At 47.0% G+C, this 18,457-nt stretch overlaps 1 protein-coding gene across 1 annotated transcript; it reads right to left on the reverse strand.

The window, feature by feature from the left end:
* Positions 1–6,846: 6,846 nt before the first annotated feature.
* ACP6 (acid phosphatase 6, lysophosphatidic) lies at positions 6,847–15,992 on the reverse strand. Its single transcript, XM_054166070.1, has 10 exons — positions 15,773–15,992; positions 14,838–14,966; positions 14,614–14,744; positions 13,907–13,986; positions 13,022–13,109; positions 11,317–11,449; positions 10,543–10,643; positions 9,136–9,231; positions 8,252–8,417; positions 6,847–6,998 (listed from the first exon to the last, which is right to left on the reverse strand). Exons 1-10 carry the CDS (start codon positions 15,944–15,946, stop codon positions 6,858–6,860), a joined length of 1,239 nt encoding a protein of 412 aa, XP_054022045.1. The 5' UTR covers positions 15,947–15,992; the 3' UTR covers positions 6,847–6,857.
* Between the last annotated feature and the right edge of the window lie 2,465 nt (positions 15,993–18,457).

Genomic DNA, 18,457 nt, shown 5'->3' on the forward strand with positions numbered 1-18,457 from the left:
CTGGGAAAAAACAAAACAAAACAAAACAAAACACCCAAAAAAAAAAAAAAAGAGCAAAAAGAAAAAAAAAGGAAAAAAAAAAACAGAAAGAAAAGAGAGAGGGGGGGAAAAAAAAAAGGAAAAAAAAAATTACTCATTTTAACAGGTTGGTTTTGGTTTGTTGGGGTTTGTTGGTTTTGTTTTTTTTTTATGTGGTTGTTGCCTTTTGGGTTTTTTTTTGGTTTTTCTTTTTCTTTTAATTTTTTTTTTTCTTTTTTAAGATTTATTTTTTAAAGATTATTTTTGTGGACTTTGGGCATCCCGTGATGGCACCTGCTTTGAGAATCTGTAGCTGTATTTTGAGAATTGCCATTTGTCACAAGTTGCACCGTTCTCTGTATGTTTACGTCCTTCGGACTGGCTTCTCCCAGGACTCTCGGTTATTTTGGGGTTGTTTTGGGGGTTTTCTTTTTGGTTGTTTTGGGTTTGGTTTTTTTTTTTTGCCTTTTTGTTTTGTTGGTTTTTTTTTGGTGTACTGTACTATATTGTAAAAGGGATTTTAGCAGAGACTTTAGTCTTTGGGGTGAGAGGAGAATGGGATTCTAGGCTGTTTACTTTAGGTGGAGAATCCATCTTCAGAACTTCGGACTATTTTCCTTCAACTCCAGTGTATAGAAAAACCAAACTACGACCTCAGAGCAGAGTATTAATGAAAAGCACAAAAAGGAACTTAAGTTCAGTGAGGGGAATCTTTTAAAAGAAATAAATAATAAGTTAAGGACATATTTTTCAAATTATGGCGTGCTGTCCAGCACCTTCTGTCTCTCCCTCCCACTCTTTATTAAATAGGCTTCTCTCTCTCTCTCTCTCTCTCTCCGTCCCCCTTCTGTCTCCTCCTATGGCAGCTGCAATACATTGTGTTATTTTGGGGAGTAAATCTAGGAAAGCCTCTCCTCCCGTGGGGACTCCTCCCACTTTTAGGAAGGGGCTGGACTTGGACACTATTACATCCTACAGTAGTCTCTCTCACTGTTTCCTATTCTCCTTTTCTTAGAAACCCCAAGTGATTTTGTTAACGTGGGAGTGGAACAGACACTAAAAAGTTATCCAGGATCTTTTTTTTTTGGTGGTTATTTTTTTTTCCTCCCCAGCGTAAAACGTTCTGTGTAACCTCCATTAAATTTGGTACAAAACCACTCGCCAGGGCTGTGGTGTCAGAAAAATAAAATATATTGTTTCTTACAAAGATGAACTGTCTTCTTTATCCAGTCCAGTTGCTTCTACCTGCATCAGGCAGCTGGCCAGATGACCTTATGATTACAGCTAGCCTGTAGTCCAGGTGGGGTGAGCGTTGGCAGCTCCTGAAAGCCTGGTCTGTAGGCAGCTGTGTGCTCCTTGCAAGGCGCCTCTGCTCGCTTGAGCGAGGTCTTTACCTTGGGATACGAGTAACCGTCTTCCTCAGTTTGTTGAGGGGCAAAGAACAGATGAAACTTGCTGTCTCCATCACTTCCTCTTGAGTGTTTTGTGGCACTACAATGGTATGAGGTTTTGAGCTTTCCCTGAGCACCTGTGTCTGCTGGGTTGTATCCCCTTGGGGGCTTTGGATTGGGTAGGGTCTCTGACAGTGAACCTCAGAGGCTTAGATGGTGGGGAATGGATGAACTTAAATAACAAAGGTGAGAGAGAAGTCATCAATGAGCGGATTTTTATCAAGACAACCCTGCTGGGTAAATGGTTGCTTTGCTGCAGTTCCCGTGTGCTTCCTAATCCCCTGTCTTTTCAAACTTGCTTTTGAAAGAATTTCAGCCAGAAGGCTTTCTGGTTTTATCTGGAGAGTGAAAGACTGAGTGCTGAAACATGGACTGGGCCCACATTCTCCAGACCAAGATGAGCTGTAGGTCAAGGTGTGTGACCCTATGGGGTGTGTAATCACTGTTCCTTCCTTCCACTTACTGCTACTTGATTGTGTTTTTTTCAACGAGTAGTTTCCTCAAAGGCCTGGCTGTTAATGTGGACCTTCATATGGAGAATGAGGACCTGTAAGATGTTTGTGCTTGAGTTTCTTCCGAGTTAATGGATCCTTAGGTGGAAAAACAATTGCTGTGAGTGGCTGGCTTACCAAAGTTTTGTTGCTTGTGTTACAAAATCAGTGAAGCCTTGCACTGTTGGAGGCATGCAAGCCTCAGAGCCTTCTGTTGCCTGCTTCCCAATTCACCTTTGTGCTGTCATGCAAATGTATGATGATTTTGGTTGAGAATTACTCTTTTGACAAAGTGTAGGATGTATGTTGTGGCGCTTCCCTCTAACAAGACAAGCAACGTGCCTGCAGCACAGGCTTGTCAAGCTTTCAGGAAGAGCTGACGATGACACGGTGTTACTCCTGTAGAGCAGAGTTACCTCTTTAAATGGTTGCACAGCGTTTTTGAGGACCTTGCACAGGAACTGTTATAGTGCAGCCTCTTCAAGTGTTGCCACTCTGCCATGAGTCCTGATTGTTTTTACTGTGTGGAACAAAGCAAGCTTCTTGCTTGACACAGAAATCACCTGGGGTGGGAGCTGTTGTTTTTAACAGTCTTTCTCAGTGCCTCCTATGCCTGTGGAGGGATTCTGACTAGCAAGATTTGAGGTGTTTGTGACTTTGGTCAAAGCCACTTGGTAGTGAAAGTATACATTGTAAAGATGCTGGATAATTAAAGTTCCTTCTATGTCTGTCTAGCTTAAAACGCTAAAGCTTTTAGCTGGTTCCAGACAGAAAAACAATTCAGATGTAGATGACACTTCTTTCTTTTGCTCTGATTCTACTTCTTTCCTTTTTGCTTCACAAACAATAATAATGAGAAAAAAAAAAAAGATTTCTAGCTGCCAGCCTTTGCAGATGCACTTTGGGATCTGTAAGTTAGGCTCTGTTCTGTCCTCCTTATTTATAATCAATAGTAACTGTGACTCAGCTCTGGTAGTCATGGTGCAGTTGAAGACAGAAAGTGGGGCTGTCAGTTTTAGTTCCCTTCCCCTTCCCTCTCTTTGCCTTTTTGTTGTTTTTTTTTTTTTTTTTAAACTTTCAAATCATCCTCCTCCACCTTTGTTTGAGAGAATGAAATAGACTTTATTCATACATGCTTGGCTGCTCTTCCTCTCTAGTAACATGGGAGGAAACAGTCTGCTGTTCAAATTATCTCATCCCAGATGGCTGCGCAGCCGGAGTGCAGAGAGACTTAAAAGGTAAACCCAGCAGATGGTGAACTTCTGAAACGCAAAGTAATGTGCCTGCTAAATCAAAAGTTTAAAGTATTTGAAATCTGTTTGTTTTAAAGTATTAGACTCTTGCAAATGGGTCATCTGTGGAGTGCACTGGCAGTCTAAGCACTGTCCCAATAAACTCTAGCTTTGTACCTGTAGTGTGGCCTAGCTAATCTACTAAAGAACATGACAAGCAAGTAGGCAGCCCTAAGCATTTGTTCCTAACCTCTTAATGGTATCTAATGGGGAACGCTTTTGAAAAGGATCTGAGCAACCTGGCCTGCTGGGAGGTGCCTCTACCCAAGGCAGGGGATTGGAACTAGACGATCTTTAAGGACCCTTCTGACTCAAGCCAGACCAGTACATGGAGATATAATCTGTATCAATCTTGGTTGGGATTTGAATGCTGGTGGTGCATCTGATACACGTGTCCTGACTTGGAGTAGATGTGGGGGCCTGACTCCTCCTGAGGATGTGAATCCTAAACACACTTGGACTTTGGGAATGCAGCATTTGTTGTGCCAGGGTGTGGGAGCTATGGGATTAATTTTGCAGTGCTTGGTACACTGACTACGCTCTGCTGGTTTTTCATTGTGGTGGCAGAAAAAGCCATGTTCCATTGGTGGTGCTTTTCTGCATTTGTGATGGTGAATGCTTTCCTTGTGCAGCCTTGGCAGACTGTTGGCTGAAACCTCTTCCCTATTCTGATACTTCTCAGGGAGAAATGATCACGTTTGATACAGTCTTTTATTCAGGAGAGCATCCTTCACCGTACTGCTTGGTAGCAATTCTTAACCTAAAAAGATATGTTGTCTTGCATATGTGCTGTGTCATCTTTCTGATGAGGTGACTTCTCTTTGAAAGATTTTTCAGTGTTGTGCCAGCCCACGTAGCTTCCAATCACTTCTGTTAATGCTTTTTGTTGTGGTGGAGCGTGATGAAGCTAGGTGTTACATCTTTCTGCTTAAAGCACGTTATCAGGAGTGTTCTTCAGGCCTTAAAGAGACACAACCCTAAACTACCAGCTTTGTTTGGTTTATTGACAAACATATAAGCTCACTACCCTCTTCATCTCCTTTTGACTTTTCAACCAGCAAACCTTTCTTGCTGAGAGATGCAGGTTCTCATGACTCATTATGCACTCAGGTTTTAAGCTTAAAATTGTTTTTGAGTCAGAACATGAAGCAGGGAAGAAAAGTGATACTGTTTTGTCAGGGATACTGGAAACTTTAAAAGAGGGTTTTACATGAGGAAACCCTGAATTTAAGTTGACATCTCTTCTGCCAGTTGCCTGTGATACCAACACTGCCTTAAATGAAGTGTACTGTGAGGTTAGGCTTGCAGTGCAAAACAAAAGAAGTCTCTTAGGTTTTGAAGTTGACCAACTGGACTGAAGTAGCAAGGCAGGCAGTCTAACTTGAGCTAGCAGCTTCAGCTCAGCTTTGAAAGAACCCAAGGCTGTACACTAGCTGCTCATGCCAGCAGTACTCAGGGTAAGAAAGTTTTGTATTTCTTCTGTTTCCTGGGATTTGTCTCTACTAGGTCTTGCAGAGTTGGCTTGTTGATACAAATGCACTAGTTCCTTGGGAAACTGACTTCTGGAAATTCTTTTCCATGTTCTCAGTAACACTTCTGCTCATCCATGCAGGTCAAGTGCTTCCCACTCACCTGTGTCTTTGGTCTTAAAACACTTCCACTGTCCCACCAATTGTCTTCTGAAATCATTATTTATGCTGGTTGTGGTCAGAAATAACTCCTCTTTCACACTGTGGGCCATGACTACCATGGAGTTGCTCAATGGAATGAGACCAATGCATGGCTTGAACTCTTCTGCAACAAGGGGAAGGGTAGGGCTGGAGTAGGCACAAAGGGCACTGCAGAAACTCCCTGAGAGACAGTGAAGTCGTCACCTGTTCCCAGTGGAAGCTTCTTCCTAGCCACTGCCAAGAAGCTGGGCCTGTTTTTCTTGTGTCTCCTGCTGTTACTGAGATGTACATTCCCCTGCCTGGAGCGATATGATTATTTTAACGCTGCGAATGCAGTGCCCTTTGACAGTCCTGCCTGCACCAGAAAGCTCGGTGGGGCTTGGCTGCATTGCAATTTTTAAATTGGTTGCTTGTCAGTTTTGCTGAGAGATACCCCAGCTCTTGTTTAGGAGAAGGTGTGAATTCCCCCTTTGCCTACTGGTGCAGCCAAAACTTCTGCTGCTGTTCCTGACAGCCCTTCCCCGAGCAGCCTGTGACGTACAAGTAACTTGCAGCTCTGTCCCTAATGTTTCCATCCTTGTTCTCCAAATACTTTATATCAGGCATAAGGGAGAGCTTGATTACAGCAGAACACACTGTTCTTAAGCAAGGGTAGGCCATTGATTTTCACATAATGGCATTGTTTTTAGGCTGTATGAAAACTTGGTGGAAAATAATAACGTTTTGTTTGCTTTTTTGGTGACAGCTTCTAATAGCAGTTCAGTTGAGACCTCCAGCAATGTGTTAGCATTCAAGTTATTCTGTTGACTTTCCATGGTGTTAACATGTGATTGTGGTGGGGGCAGGCTAATGAAAAAGCAGAGGTGAATGCAGCCCACACTTCTGAGGCAGAAGGTACTGTAGTGCCTCCAGCCATATGTCAGTGACTTACATTAGGATCACTGCAGTCTATTCTTGCTAAGTAAGAGATAATGCAGAGCCAAAACTCCAGGGCTATTTTAATAAGTGGTTCCCCTATTTTAGCCTTTACATAGCCCAAAGAAAGTAGGTCAGGATCCAAGTTCTATTTACTGACTGAAAAATGGGGATTTTGACAACATAGTGATTCTTAGTAGTGTCTTACAAGAAGTGTCATCTCAGCTAGAAGTACTTCTGTTGGCTCTGCTGTGGTACTCCTGTTTCAGCAAGTCTAAAATAGATACAGTGCAGCTCAAAGCTGAAGTCAATAGCAGCTCCCTGGACTTCCTCATTTAAAGCACATTAAACAGAGTTCATCAAGAGTGCATGTTCTTGTACTAGGCCCACTGTGGTTGTTTTGCATGTTTGCAGCAGAATTTCCATAATTACAGGAGTGCAGGGAGGAGGTTTGGAGGCTTTCTGTCCCTTTGGAGAGGTTTTGTGTGCACAAAACCACCTTCGAGAAGATGGAGTAGCTGAATGCTATGCAGTCTGGGAGGCTCATCTGTCTACAGAGCAACCCTCCACGGCAAAAGAAAGGGAAAGGCACAGTGGCTTCTGCAGTTCACCGTACATGAAAGCAATTGTTATGTCAAAGCTGTCCAGTCTGGTGGCACAGAGCAAGCTGGGCTTCGCCCCACAGTCTGAGCATAGGAGGAACTGGTATGTTGTGGTTCATTTTTGCTGTTTGGGTTTCTGTATTCCTGAAGCAGCAGGGCAATTTAAAGGTCTGTTCTCTCCCATGCTGTTTTCAGCTTCTCCGTGCTTTTGTGTGGCTACCTCAGAAGCAAACTTGAGCTCTTCTGTTATGTGGCTTCTTTCATCTCGCTGCTAATAGTGAAAAGTGACACTGTGCCACCCTGTGTCTGGTAGGAAAAAATCCCCTCATCTAAAACACCTTCTGAATAGAGGAGGCTGGCAAGAAAGGAAAGAAAAAGAGTCAAAGATTGTGACAAACTAATTTTAATTGAAGACAAATCATGAGTCGGCTTGCTGATTCTCTTCCATTTGGGAGCACAGATTATTGTATTCCTCTGGACTGACTGAGTACTGTGAAAGAGCTCCTAGAAATTCTTTGAGTGGGCAGAGGCCTCCACTACACCCTTTGACCACTTGCTCCTGCAAAGGCAAAGAGACAAGATAGAATAGAATAGAAATAACCAGGTTGGAAAAGACCTCCACAAACATCGAGTCCAACCTATCACCCAACACCATCTAATCAACTAAACCATGACACTAAGTGCCTCATCCAGGCTCTTCCTAAACACCTCCAGGCATGGGGACTCTACCACCTCCCTGGGCAGCACATTCCAATGGCCAATCTCTCTTGCTGGGAAGATTTTCTTCCTAACACCCAGTCTAAATCTCCCCTGGCACATCTTGAGACTCTGTCCTCTTGTTCTGTTGGTGGTGACATCTGGGAGAAGAGACCAACCCCCACCTGGCTACAACCTCCCTTCAGGGAGTTGTAGACAGCAAGAAGGTCTCCCCTGAGCCTCCTCTTCTCCAGGCTAAGCAACCCCAGCTCCCTCAGCCTCTCCTCACAGGGCTGTGCTCCAGACCCCTCCCCAGCTTTGTTGCCCTTCTCTGGACACCTTCCAGCAGCTCAACATCTTTCCTAAACTGAGGAGCCCAGAACTGGACACAGGACTCAAGGTGTGGCCTAACCAGTGCAGTGTACAGGGGCAGAATGACCTCCCTGCTCCTGCTGGCCACACTATTCCTGACATAGGCCCTGGCCTGCCATTGGCCTTCTTGGCCACCTGGGCACACTGCTGGCTCATGTTCAACCTCCTGTCAACTAGTACCCCCAGGTCCTTTTCTGCCTGGCTGCTCTCCAGCCACTCTGACCCCAGCCTGGAGCACTGCCTGGGGTTGCTGTGGCCGATGTGTAGAACCTGGCACTTGGATGTGTTCAATCTCCTGCCCTTGGCCTCTGCCCATCTGTCCAGCCTGGCAAGGTCCCTCTGCAGAGCTCTCCAACCCTCTGACAGATCAACTCCTGCCCCCAGCTTGGTGTCACTGCAAATTTTCTGATGATGGACTTAATCACAGATCTCATGCATTGCTAGAGCCACAACCCCCACACACACCTTTTTTCTTTCTTTCTGATGCTGCTGCATTCTGCAGCAAGGAACTACACTAGTTGAGGCAAAGACACAGAGTCAGAGGTTCAAAGTCTTTGTCTAAACCCTCTCTAGATCAACAGCCAGCTCAACAGAAAAGATACTTTTGCTAGCATGAATGTGCTCTGTGTCTTACTCTTACCTGGCTTGCTGGCATGCTCAGGGCAAGCCTTGTTTTACAGCTTTACCTGCATGGCAAGTCCAAAAGCCCAAGATCCATGCAAGGGACTTCCTGTGGGATCTTACCTCTCCGAGGTACAACGTGCGAACAAACCACTCTTTGGACCGCCGGTGCTGATACAGTTCTAGGGTCACATCTGCAGCATAACGTGGCCACTTGTGATCAAAGGTGCCCAGTGCCACCAGGAGAGGAATAAGGGTAGTGTCATGAGAAGCATAGAGAATGAGCTTTCTGATAAAAAGGAAAGAAAAACAGACTGAGCGGTGGCTGTGTTCCTTCAATGGATAGCCAGTGGCACTCATGCCTTTTCTAGCAGATGACACATTCAGGTTGGACTTGACGGTCTCTGAGGTCTCTTCCAACCTTGGTGATACTGTGTGATACTGTGATCGAGTCCAACCTGTCACCACAGACCTCATGACTAGACCATGGCACCAAGTGCCACGTCCAATCTCCTCTTGAACACCTCCAGGGATGGCGACTCCACCACCTCCCTGGGCAGCACATCCCAATACCTAACAACTCTCTCTGGGAAGAACTTTCTCCTCACCTCCAGCCTAAACTTCCCCTGGCGCAGCTTGAGACTGTCTCCTCTTGTTCTGGTGCTGGTTGCTAGAGAGAAGAGACCGACCCTTTCTGGCTACAACCACCTTTCAGGTAGCTGTAGAGAGCAATGAGGTCTCCCCTGAGCCTCCTCCAGGCTAACCAACCCCAGCTCCCTCAGCCTTTCCTCACAGGGCTGTGCTCAAGGCCTCTCCCCAGCCTCGTTGCCCTTCTCTGGACACATTCAAGTGTCTAAATGTTCTTCCTAAACAGTTCTTCCTAAACTGAGGATCTTTGAGGTCTCTTCCAACCTTGGTGATACTGTGATACATTCAACATTCTGAACCAGTTTCTCACACTGACAGCAAGTCCAAATTCATAACAGAGGAAAAGCTCTGCCCTGTACCTGGCCTTTTGAGCTGGAGATGAGGACTCTATCGCTTCTGTGATGTTCTTCTGTAACGTATGGAAAAGGAGGCCAATGCTCATCTGAAGAACTTCCCTATAGAAGAAGCAGAAAGCTAGTCTGTAAACTCTCAGATGAAATCATTTCCAAAGAACCCCTGTGAACTTGCTTTTCACTGCCAAATTGATGGCGTGCATATAGTGTAGCTAAGAACTGTTAAATGAAATGTTATGATTACTTCTTTGTCAGCAGCTACACAGACACCACAGAGACTCTAATGTGATTGCAGATGAGGAGGGGAGAGGTGTTAACAAGCAATCTTTTGAGGTGTGGCCCACATGCAGGGAAATCTTGAGTCCTCTTGATGTTCTCTATACGATTTTGTTTACAGAGTTGTGATTTTCTTTGGGTGCATCGTTCTCAATTAGGGAAGCTGTCTGTAGCTGGCTGCTCAACAGCAGCTGTGAAGTGGTTGGGATCTTCGGCAGGATGGGGAGAGCTGGGGTTCAAGAATTTGCTTGCTGTATTTAAAACTTTGGGTTTACCCCTGTATCGAACAGAGAGGAGGGTTTTAGACAGCACCTGGTGTGACAAGACTCCCTCTACCCAATGGAGGAGTGTGGTTTTTCCAGGTGTTGTAGGAGTGGGAGAAATCAGTCCTTCAGTGCCCAAGATTACTAATACAAGTTAAAGGCTACAGGCAACTGCCCTAACAGAAAAGCCTGTCCTGTATCACCACCTGATGAGAGCTGGTGAACATGGCAGCTGTGAATGAATCTGAAAGGAAAATGGCTGCTAAGCTAGCAACTCAGCCACCTTGACAAACTGTGGAGGAATTAATTAACTACATGTAGCAAACTCTTGCAAGTAGTTACATGCATGCAGGGCTTGTCATCAGCCTTTCCACTAGCACAAACACTTCTCAGCCCAGCTGTGCAGGTACCATTTCTACAATAAACTTCCCAGTGTGGAGTTCAGATTGTAGTTGTGCCTCTGCGAGGGCAGCCTCACCTCTGCAGCCTCGGCACTTGGGCCAGAGGTATCTCCTATTCTCTTCTGCTTTTGCCTTTGACACAGGTTCACTCTGACAACTGTGGCAACTGAAGCATTCACTGCCTACCTCAGTGGCTTATACTGTTCCTCAGAGACTGCTCTCTTGGCTGTCAGCAGAACAGGATGTCAGCCCACATCTTGTCATCCTCAGCATGGCCTCCTTTTTCCTAGCTTGTGTTTCTGACTCAAGGCACTGGACTTGACACTGAGCTGGCTGAGGCACAATCCTCAAGAGCGGGCAGTAGCCTCTAGTGGAGGAATACAGCAGATCAGAAAGGACTTCTATCTGCTGTAGTCAATTGGTGTAAGCCTAAGCCAACCCCTAAGACTGGAAGCACAGAAACAGGCAATCACCTTGAACCGTCTTCCAGAAGGAAAAGCAGCGACTCAACAGATCGACGCTCAACAGTCTGCTGAAAGCCCTTCAGCACGGGGCAGCTTGGCAAATTGTGCACCTGGAAGACATAACATAACAATAGGGTCTGACCCTTTCTGAACCCAGCCTGAAGATACAGGGATGACTGGGTACAGAAAGAGCTGTTCACATCACAGTGTGTTGTACCACAGCATTCATGTGTGGAGCTCTAGGGTGGTTTTAAACAGACAGACTTGTCCTGTGTACTCAAAAGGATGGGTGTTTGTTCCTGAGAATGCATTTCTAGGTGAAAGGAGTGTAACATCTTGAGCTATTCAACTGATGGCCAGACCCATTCCCATTAGCTGCAGCAAAGAAGAGGTGCTCAGGGAGGTACAAACATGCCCAGCTCCCTTCCAGCAGCAGAAGCAATCTGGCTTAGGGGTAGTATGCTGGAACTAGGAGTAGGTGGTTAGGTGCACTTGTAATGGGGTAAGCAAGGCCCAACTGCTATTTAGCTCTACTTCATTATGCTTGAAAAAGCTAACAGGTTTCAAAGGGACAACATAAATACTGGAGATGAGGCTTTGGCCATTCTAGAGCAGGGATGACTCCACATCTTGCTTTTTAAAGGCCATGCTGTGTCTATGAACTCTCTGGATTGCACAGAATGGTACTAGTGTACCCCCTGGTGTCAGTGGTGGTGGCACTCCATGGTCTCCTCCTTATGCATGTTTCTGTCTGTGACAGTGCAACAGATCTGTTCAGCTCACCTGCTCAGCAATGATGTTATCAAAGAGGAGAAAAAAATCCACAGACTTTTCCCCATCAATACCCATCTTCTCCTTAATGGTTTTCAAGTCGTCACAGATACCTGGCTGCTGCAGAACATTCTCCAGCTTGAGCCTGTCAAGGAATTAAGGAAAAAAACCCCAAGCCAAGAACTTTTCACACACCAGGATTTCTGTCTTTGGGGTGTTTTGTTTCACATCAGTGAGGGGTAGAAGAGAAGCAGCAGGGGATTGTGAGGGACTCCTGATGCTGGCAGTCTTAAGTTGCAGAGTGGACTAACGCTGTCTAGATGAAAAGGATGAAAACTCTCTCTCTGCTCTCATGGAGGCAGGGTTAAAAACAAAGATAAGTGAACCCCTTAGAAGTGGTTCCCATAAACAAGGGCTGTGTATCAGTTAACAGATCTGGTCCTACTGGAACAGTGCAAGTCTGTGTCTTCAGGGAGTACCTTTTAACTGTCTCATAAAAGAAGAAAGGGCAGAAGCTTTGAACTGGTTGCTGTATGGTGTGGGAAAGGGGAAACACCTAAACACTCGTGGCTTACATCCACATCTTATCTTGTCAGAAGCAGTTTGCCTCTGTATGCCATTTCAAATTCAGTTTTGTAAAGTTTAATTGAGAATATCCATGCTGACCATATACTTCAAGGAAAATATGTTGCATAGGTTTTATTTTCTCTGTCCCTGATCTCATGGGGAGTAGGTAGATAAAGTTTTTCGTTTGGCCCTTTTTTTTTCAGGATCAGCTCTAGTTTCTGTTTGAAATCACATGTGTTAGAAGCTCTGGCCTATGTAGCCCATAAAAAGTGGCAGTGCTTCTTACTGGGAACTCCACCTTGATGTGGTCACAGAACATCCTCAATTGGTGGGCTGGAGGGGAGGGAGAAGAGCTTGCAGTTTACTCCCTTTTTGGACAGTTGATGTTACTGGAAGAGGCTGAATATACTGCTTCTGTGGGTTGTCACCTCACCGCTGTCAAGAATGATCTTTTGCCTGCAGTCAGGTCTTACACAATGAGCTTTTGTGAGTGAATTCTGGCAACTCTTGAATTTTGGATAAACAGGCTAATGTATAATCCAACCAAAGTTTAATGTATTGGCCTTGCTTCAGTTTCCACCCTGTGCCCAACCTGGCACAGGCATTGAGAGTACCCGACTCGGCGAACACGAGGCCTATTTCAGTGTAGGGTATTCCTTATTTTACTTCATTAGTCTTTGCTAAACGTGTCAAGGCTGAGCATAATTTCAGTTTCTTCAAGGTACAAATGTGACAGGAGTGTAGTAATAACCCCCAAACCAGAAGATGAATATAAAAAGGAGGCCCAATGTGTTCACAGTTGAAAGACTTGTTAAAGGATGTAGATGACATTAATTCTGCCCTGCAGCAACGCCACAGAATAGCTGTACATGAGCTAGTAATGAGTGTTTGCTAGACACAGGCGTAAATGAAATTGGTTGCTCAAGAAAAAGTCTTTACTATTTTTTTTCCCCCTTCTTTCTGGCGCCACTTCTTGGTATGAATTGACTGAGTGAGTATTTTTATGCAACCAGCTAACCCTTCCCAAAGAACAATAAGAGGCAGGGGAAGAAATTGCAAAATGTGAAGAAGATGTGCCGTTTAAAACTACTCCTGCTGCAATGAAACAGCAGTGACATCGTATGGGGAGGGAGGTATGGCTGGCAATTACCTGCTCAAGCATTTCAGGCGCTGGCAGCTGCGGTAATTGGGGTAGAGTATTTCAGAGCTTGCTTCGTCTGTGACAATGACAACGGATCCTGTGGAAGGAGAAGGAAGCTTCTGTGATCGCTAGTGCATCAGCCTGTCTTTAGACCGCTTTAATCACTCCCACAGTCTATGTGCTCAAGTCCATTGTTGTCAGATAGCAATTCCCCCTGAGCTATCACCTGCAACACAATCCACTATGCTTGTTTGTGTGCACACAGCATTTAATTCCAGGGGGATGTCTGCTGTGCGCTTTGTAAAGCTTTCTACTTGTGCGTTCTTTTTTTCCCCCTAGTATTTGCATGTGCCAAAAATTAGTCTCAGCGTCGTGAGGCGTAAGGAGCTCTGGCATGTCACTTCTACTGCTCATGGAACTGGATAGGGAGGGAGCAGAAGTGAGATCTTCAAATCCCAGAGCATACTAGGACATACATAGAGCTGTCAACTGTACCTACAGCCTAAAGGTTACTCTGAATACTGAACTTGTAAAGGAATTTGGCTGAAAACTTGGGTTTCTCTGACAAACTTTTCTCAGATGTGCTTCCTGTGAACATTGGACCTGGAACTTTTTGCCCTCTTGCTTCTGAAGTGGGTTAATTCTAACCTCCTCAGTAGCTCTGAAATTGCAGCATTCGTAGGAACAGATCCAAGCTGAGCCTCAGCAGAAAGCTACATAAAGAGAGGGAGCAAGTGACACGTTGATGAAGAACATACAGCACCAACAGAGTAGGGGGAAGAGGACTAGGTGCAAAGAACTAGGGAAGAAGTAACAATCAGAAGCCAGAGAGTTGGGATGTGCAAGGTATATGCATCCAGGGGAGACTGGGCAAGGAAAGGCACTGGCCCCAACCTTCTTTCTGCTGTCGGTACAGCCCAGCTAGCAGGCACCGTGTGGACTCCAGGTTCCGGAAAATATTAGTGGAACGGACGCTGAAAGAGAGAAAGCAGGGGATGAGGCAGGACTTTTTCCTCCACATAGATGCAGCTGGGGAGGACACACTGGAAACTAAGGATTCTACATTCACTGTGATTTAGGAAACTTCTGGGAGGATCTATCTTGCTGCTTCTAAAGCAGATGCCTGTAGCTAAAGCGTCCTTTAACTTCCCTTCAGAGACAGTGGGGATAACAAAACTGGCTCTTCTCTGGAGTAATTTGTATCTCATCCTAAATCAGACACTCCCAGCACAAATGATGTGAACAACAGAGGTGTGCTTCATCTCGCTGATATTTATCTGTTTAATCTATAGTGAGTTAAATTGTGCTCCAGCAATGCTGGTTTCTCTTCACTCAACATAAAAGAGCACAATACCACTGTCAATGGCTGAAGTTAGGGGAGATGAATCTGCCCCTGGTATCACTCTTGGGACTGCTGGAGAATTGGATGCTTTGTGTCATGAGTAAGTTCTATTACCATGCTCTGCAGGTTGAGCAAAGATGAGGCCTAGGGGCCATCCACCCTGCTACGGGGTGTAGAAGGTTATGCTGGTCATAAAGTCTCCCCACTACAGGTCTACTTGTTGGGGGAGAGGAAGCAAAGAGGGAACTGGCAGACTCACAAGACCTCAGCAGGCTTAAATATTGGTGAGAGAAAGTTGGCTTCTTCCACATAGGTTTTCCTTAGCCTTTCCCCTAGGGCAAACATCTGCTGCATCCCCAATGTTGTCAGCTGTCCAGCAATCACGCCACCCTACATACAAAGACAAGGAATGGTCTCCAGTGGAATATGGATATAAGTAAGTTGGCAGCAGGACAGCGAAGCTACCATGAAATACGTTGTCACCTTGAATGTAGTCTTTTTGTAGTGTTCATCATAGGGTGAGGGAGGTTGAGGTCCTCCATTTAGGTCAGTCACCACGTAATCGAACTTAGTCTGAGCAGGTACATCTAGAAGAGTGGGAAGCCATTCCACCTGTTTTGAAACAAACAGTGCTTCAGTGGAAAATGAGGATTTAAAGAGCATTAAGCCAATGCTGGGCTACTATTGTGTGCTGTCTTGCCAACCATAGCCAAAGAGAACTAATCTCTTCATCGAGTTCATACAGAAATGACAGCAGTGCTGCATTGTGGACCCGTTGGTCTGCAGTGCATCATGTACATGTGATGTGCATGAAATGCAATACTTGCTTTCCTCCCCTTACAGGAGAAGAATTTGAAACGAATCTCTGTTGCTGCTGTTTGTTACACAGAGAGGAACTTCTTTAGCAAACTACAACTAGTTTCAGGCAGCTCAAGCGGTGCAAGCCTCGTTGGAGGCTAGGGGGAGACAGATCAGTCATGCGGCGCAAGCCTCCTTGGAGCCTATGGGGAGGCAGATGAATCACGGTAAGGACGAGGCAGGTCAAGGCAACTTGGCCGTTGCACCTGCGGCGGGGGCGATACCAGGCAAAGTCCCAGGATGCAGCAGCGTGACGCCCTGGGACGCCCACAGCTGAGCCCTTCCTCTAAGGGCTCCCTGCAGCCGTCCCACTAACGGGCAGCGGGACCCTGCTATCGCCGTTCCACTTTAACTCCTGCATTCCCACGTTTCCCCCACAGTTACTCTCGGTAGTGCCTTGGGACAGCAGCATCCACACATTTACAAGCTGATGGAAGCAGCCAAGCAGCGGGCACCCCGCGGCTCGGGATGAGGGCAGCAACTGCAGCCCCGCTGGCAGCCGGCCCCGCTCCGCAGCCCCATCCGCCCGTGCCCATCCCGCTGCTCGTCCCACTGCTCACCGGCGATGACCCCGGCAGGGGCCGCAGCGGGGTACGCGCCCCGTGTCGAAAGACCACCTGCACCAGCTTCAACTCCAGGTCCCGCCGCTCCTGGGCGGCAGCCGCCGCTGCCCTCTGCCGCTGCGTCCACAGGGCGAGGCCGCCCAGGAGACCCAGGCGAGTTCCCCAGCCCATGGCGGCAGCGCTGCCAGCGCCGGTACCCGGCAGCACGGCATCGCCGCGCCGGCTGCGGGCGCGAGGGCCGACGGGAAGCGGAGTCCCCTGCTGGCTCCGACCAGCGGCAACGGCTCCGCGGCGGACTACAGCTCCTAGCGGGAACCGCGCCGCGGGGCGGGATCCTTGCGCCGGCTGCCGTGCGCAGGCCCCGCCCCGGCCGATACAGGTGGTGCCTGCGGTGCCTCCGCCCCGGGGCCGCTCGGAGCCGCGGACACGGTACCGCCCTCCTGGCGCGGGATCCCCAGCCGCCCGCTCGAACTGAGCAGCGCTCTCGCCCTGCAGCCCTCCACCCCGCCTGCTGCTGCCGCTGCTCTCTGCCTTTGTTGGCCGATGGTCGCATCCAGAGGGGAGTGGTCAATGGCTGCATGCCCAGGTGGAGATGGGTGACAAGTGGTGTCCCTCAGGGGTCCAGAGCGGGACCAGTGCTGTTTAATATCTTTATCAATGACATTGACAGTGGCATCGAGTGCACCCTCAGCAAGTCTGCAGATAACGCTGACCTGAATGGTGCGATCCCTATGCCAGAGGATGGGATGTCATCCAGGGGGACCTGGACAAGCTGGAGAAGTGGGCCCATGGGAACCTCATGAGGTTCAGCAAGGCCAAGTGCAAGGTCCAAGGGCAATCCCCTGGTATCAATATGGGCTGGGAGTTGAAAGGATTGAAAGCAGCCCTTGTGGAGAAGGGTTTTGAGGTACTGGTGGATGGAAAGCTGTGCATGAGAAGTCAGTGTGTGCTTTCAGCCCAGAAGGCCAGCCATATCCTGGGCTGCATCAAAAGCATGGCCAGCAGGTCACGGGAGGTGATTCTCCCCCTTTACTCTGCTCTGGTGAGATTCCCACCTGCGGAGTCCTCAGCACAAGAAAGACGTGTACCTGTTGAAGCAGGTACAGAGGATGGACGAAAAAGTGATCAGAGGGCTGAAACACCTCTCCAGTGAAGAAAGCCTGGGACAGTTGGGGTTGTTCAGCCTGGAGATGAGAAGGCTCTTCAGAGACCTTACCGAGGCCTTTCGTTAGTTAAAGGGAGTTAAAGAAAGATGGGGACGGTGTTTTTAGCTGGGCCTGTTGCAACAAGATAAGGGGTAAATGGTTTTAAACTAAAAGAGGACTGATTTAGACTAGATGTAAGGAAGATACCTTTTATAATGAAGGTGGTGAAACACTGGAACTGGAGCCCCATCCCTCAAAATATTCGAGGCCAGGCTGAGCAGGGCTTTGAGCACTAATTTTTCTCTCTGAAGGCAGGCTTGGCCACGGGAGTGTCTGATAGCCCAGCCTTCTGTTGTCTCAAACCGATGTGTGTGGCAGGGCCGATAGCCCTAACGACTCTATTGTCTCAAACAAGGTGTGACATACCTAGTCTTGAATAGACGGTGTGATGGCCTTAATAGCTCTGGAGGAGAGCTGCTGGCTTGCCAGATGGTTTTACAATGAAGAGATAATGTCTGCAGAGGTGAGAATTCCCACTTTAACAGCACTTCAACAAAGCTATGGAAAGGCAATGAACAACAGCACCAAGTAACAGATACTGCACTGCAGGCACCTGGTGCACCCCTCTCCTTGTGATTTGGAGAGACCATGCCCCCCAACTCCTGCCAAAAGGGCCTCAACTTCCAGGTCCCGTGTGTTGCGTTTACCACACAAGACCCTCCTGGAACGTATACCCACCACCAAGAACTTGGGCTGTTTCCGTGAAAACAGCGCTGGATCCAAGGAGTGGTGATATCTTTCTTTTCCTCTTACTTCTTAACACTTTCTCTCTCTTTATTCCTCTCCCTTTTTCTTCCCATATTCCCTCAGCTAAGGTCCATTAACAAGAGTTTTCATAGGCTCTGACAAACCTAACTCCGCAGGCGTTTGGTGTCACCTTGCTGCCATGGCTTTGGATGTTGACACAGTGCTATCACTGCCAGGGTTGGAGATGAGCTGCAGCAGTGAGGCAGGTGAAGGCATGGCCCCACTGTGTAGATAACCTGATATTACCTGGGTGTTTGTAACATTGAAGCTGCCTCTTGGCACCCCCTGGCAGCACTCAGCAGAACTGTCTCAGGGTGAATGTGAACACAGTGCCTGGAGGCACATGTTCCACTCTTTGTCTCTTCAAACCATTGCTTCTCCTTTCCTGGCATTGAAGTAGAGGGCTATCAGTCTGTATAAATTAACACTTCAATGCTATTCAGCATCTTTTTAGGCATAGTATTAATAATACCTTTGATATATGTGAAAGCTAGAGACCCGTGCATTCATAAAGCCTTTCTTGGACACTAAAAAGTAATTGACAGGTTCCTGTCTCCTTGGTGCCTTTGAACCTTCTGCTTCAAGACTTGATCGTGATGTTGTTCTGGCCTAAGTGATATTTTTATCAGACAATAAGCAGTTTGCTTGTTTCTTAGATCATATCCACTTGTCTTAGATTTGTTAGGGATTCCTGTGATCCTTTTCGTCTACTGTCCTGCCCCCTTATGCA

The sequence above is a fragment of the Dryobates pubescens genome, chromosome 12 (assembly GCF_014839835.1).
Source record: "Dryobates pubescens isolate bDryPub1 chromosome 12, bDryPub1.pri, whole genome shotgun sequence".
Lineage (NCBI taxonomy): Eukaryota > Metazoa > Chordata > Aves > Piciformes > Picidae > Dryobates > Dryobates pubescens.

Excerpts from the sequence above, each read along its gene's own strand:
- ACP6 (XM_054166070.1), bottom strand. The coding sequence starts at position 15,946 with ATGGGCTGGGGAACTCGCCTGGGTCTCCTGGGCGGCCTCGCCCTGTGG. Across the intron at positions 14,967-15,772 it reads CCCTGCCGGGGTCATCGCCG|GTGGAATGGCTTCCCACTCT; the intron begins GTGAGCAGTGGG and ends GTTTCAAAACAG. Across the intron at positions 13,110-13,906 it reads GTACCGACAGCAGAAAGAAG|GATCCGTTGTCATTGTCACA; the intron begins GTTGGGGCCAGT and ends CTCCTTCCACAG.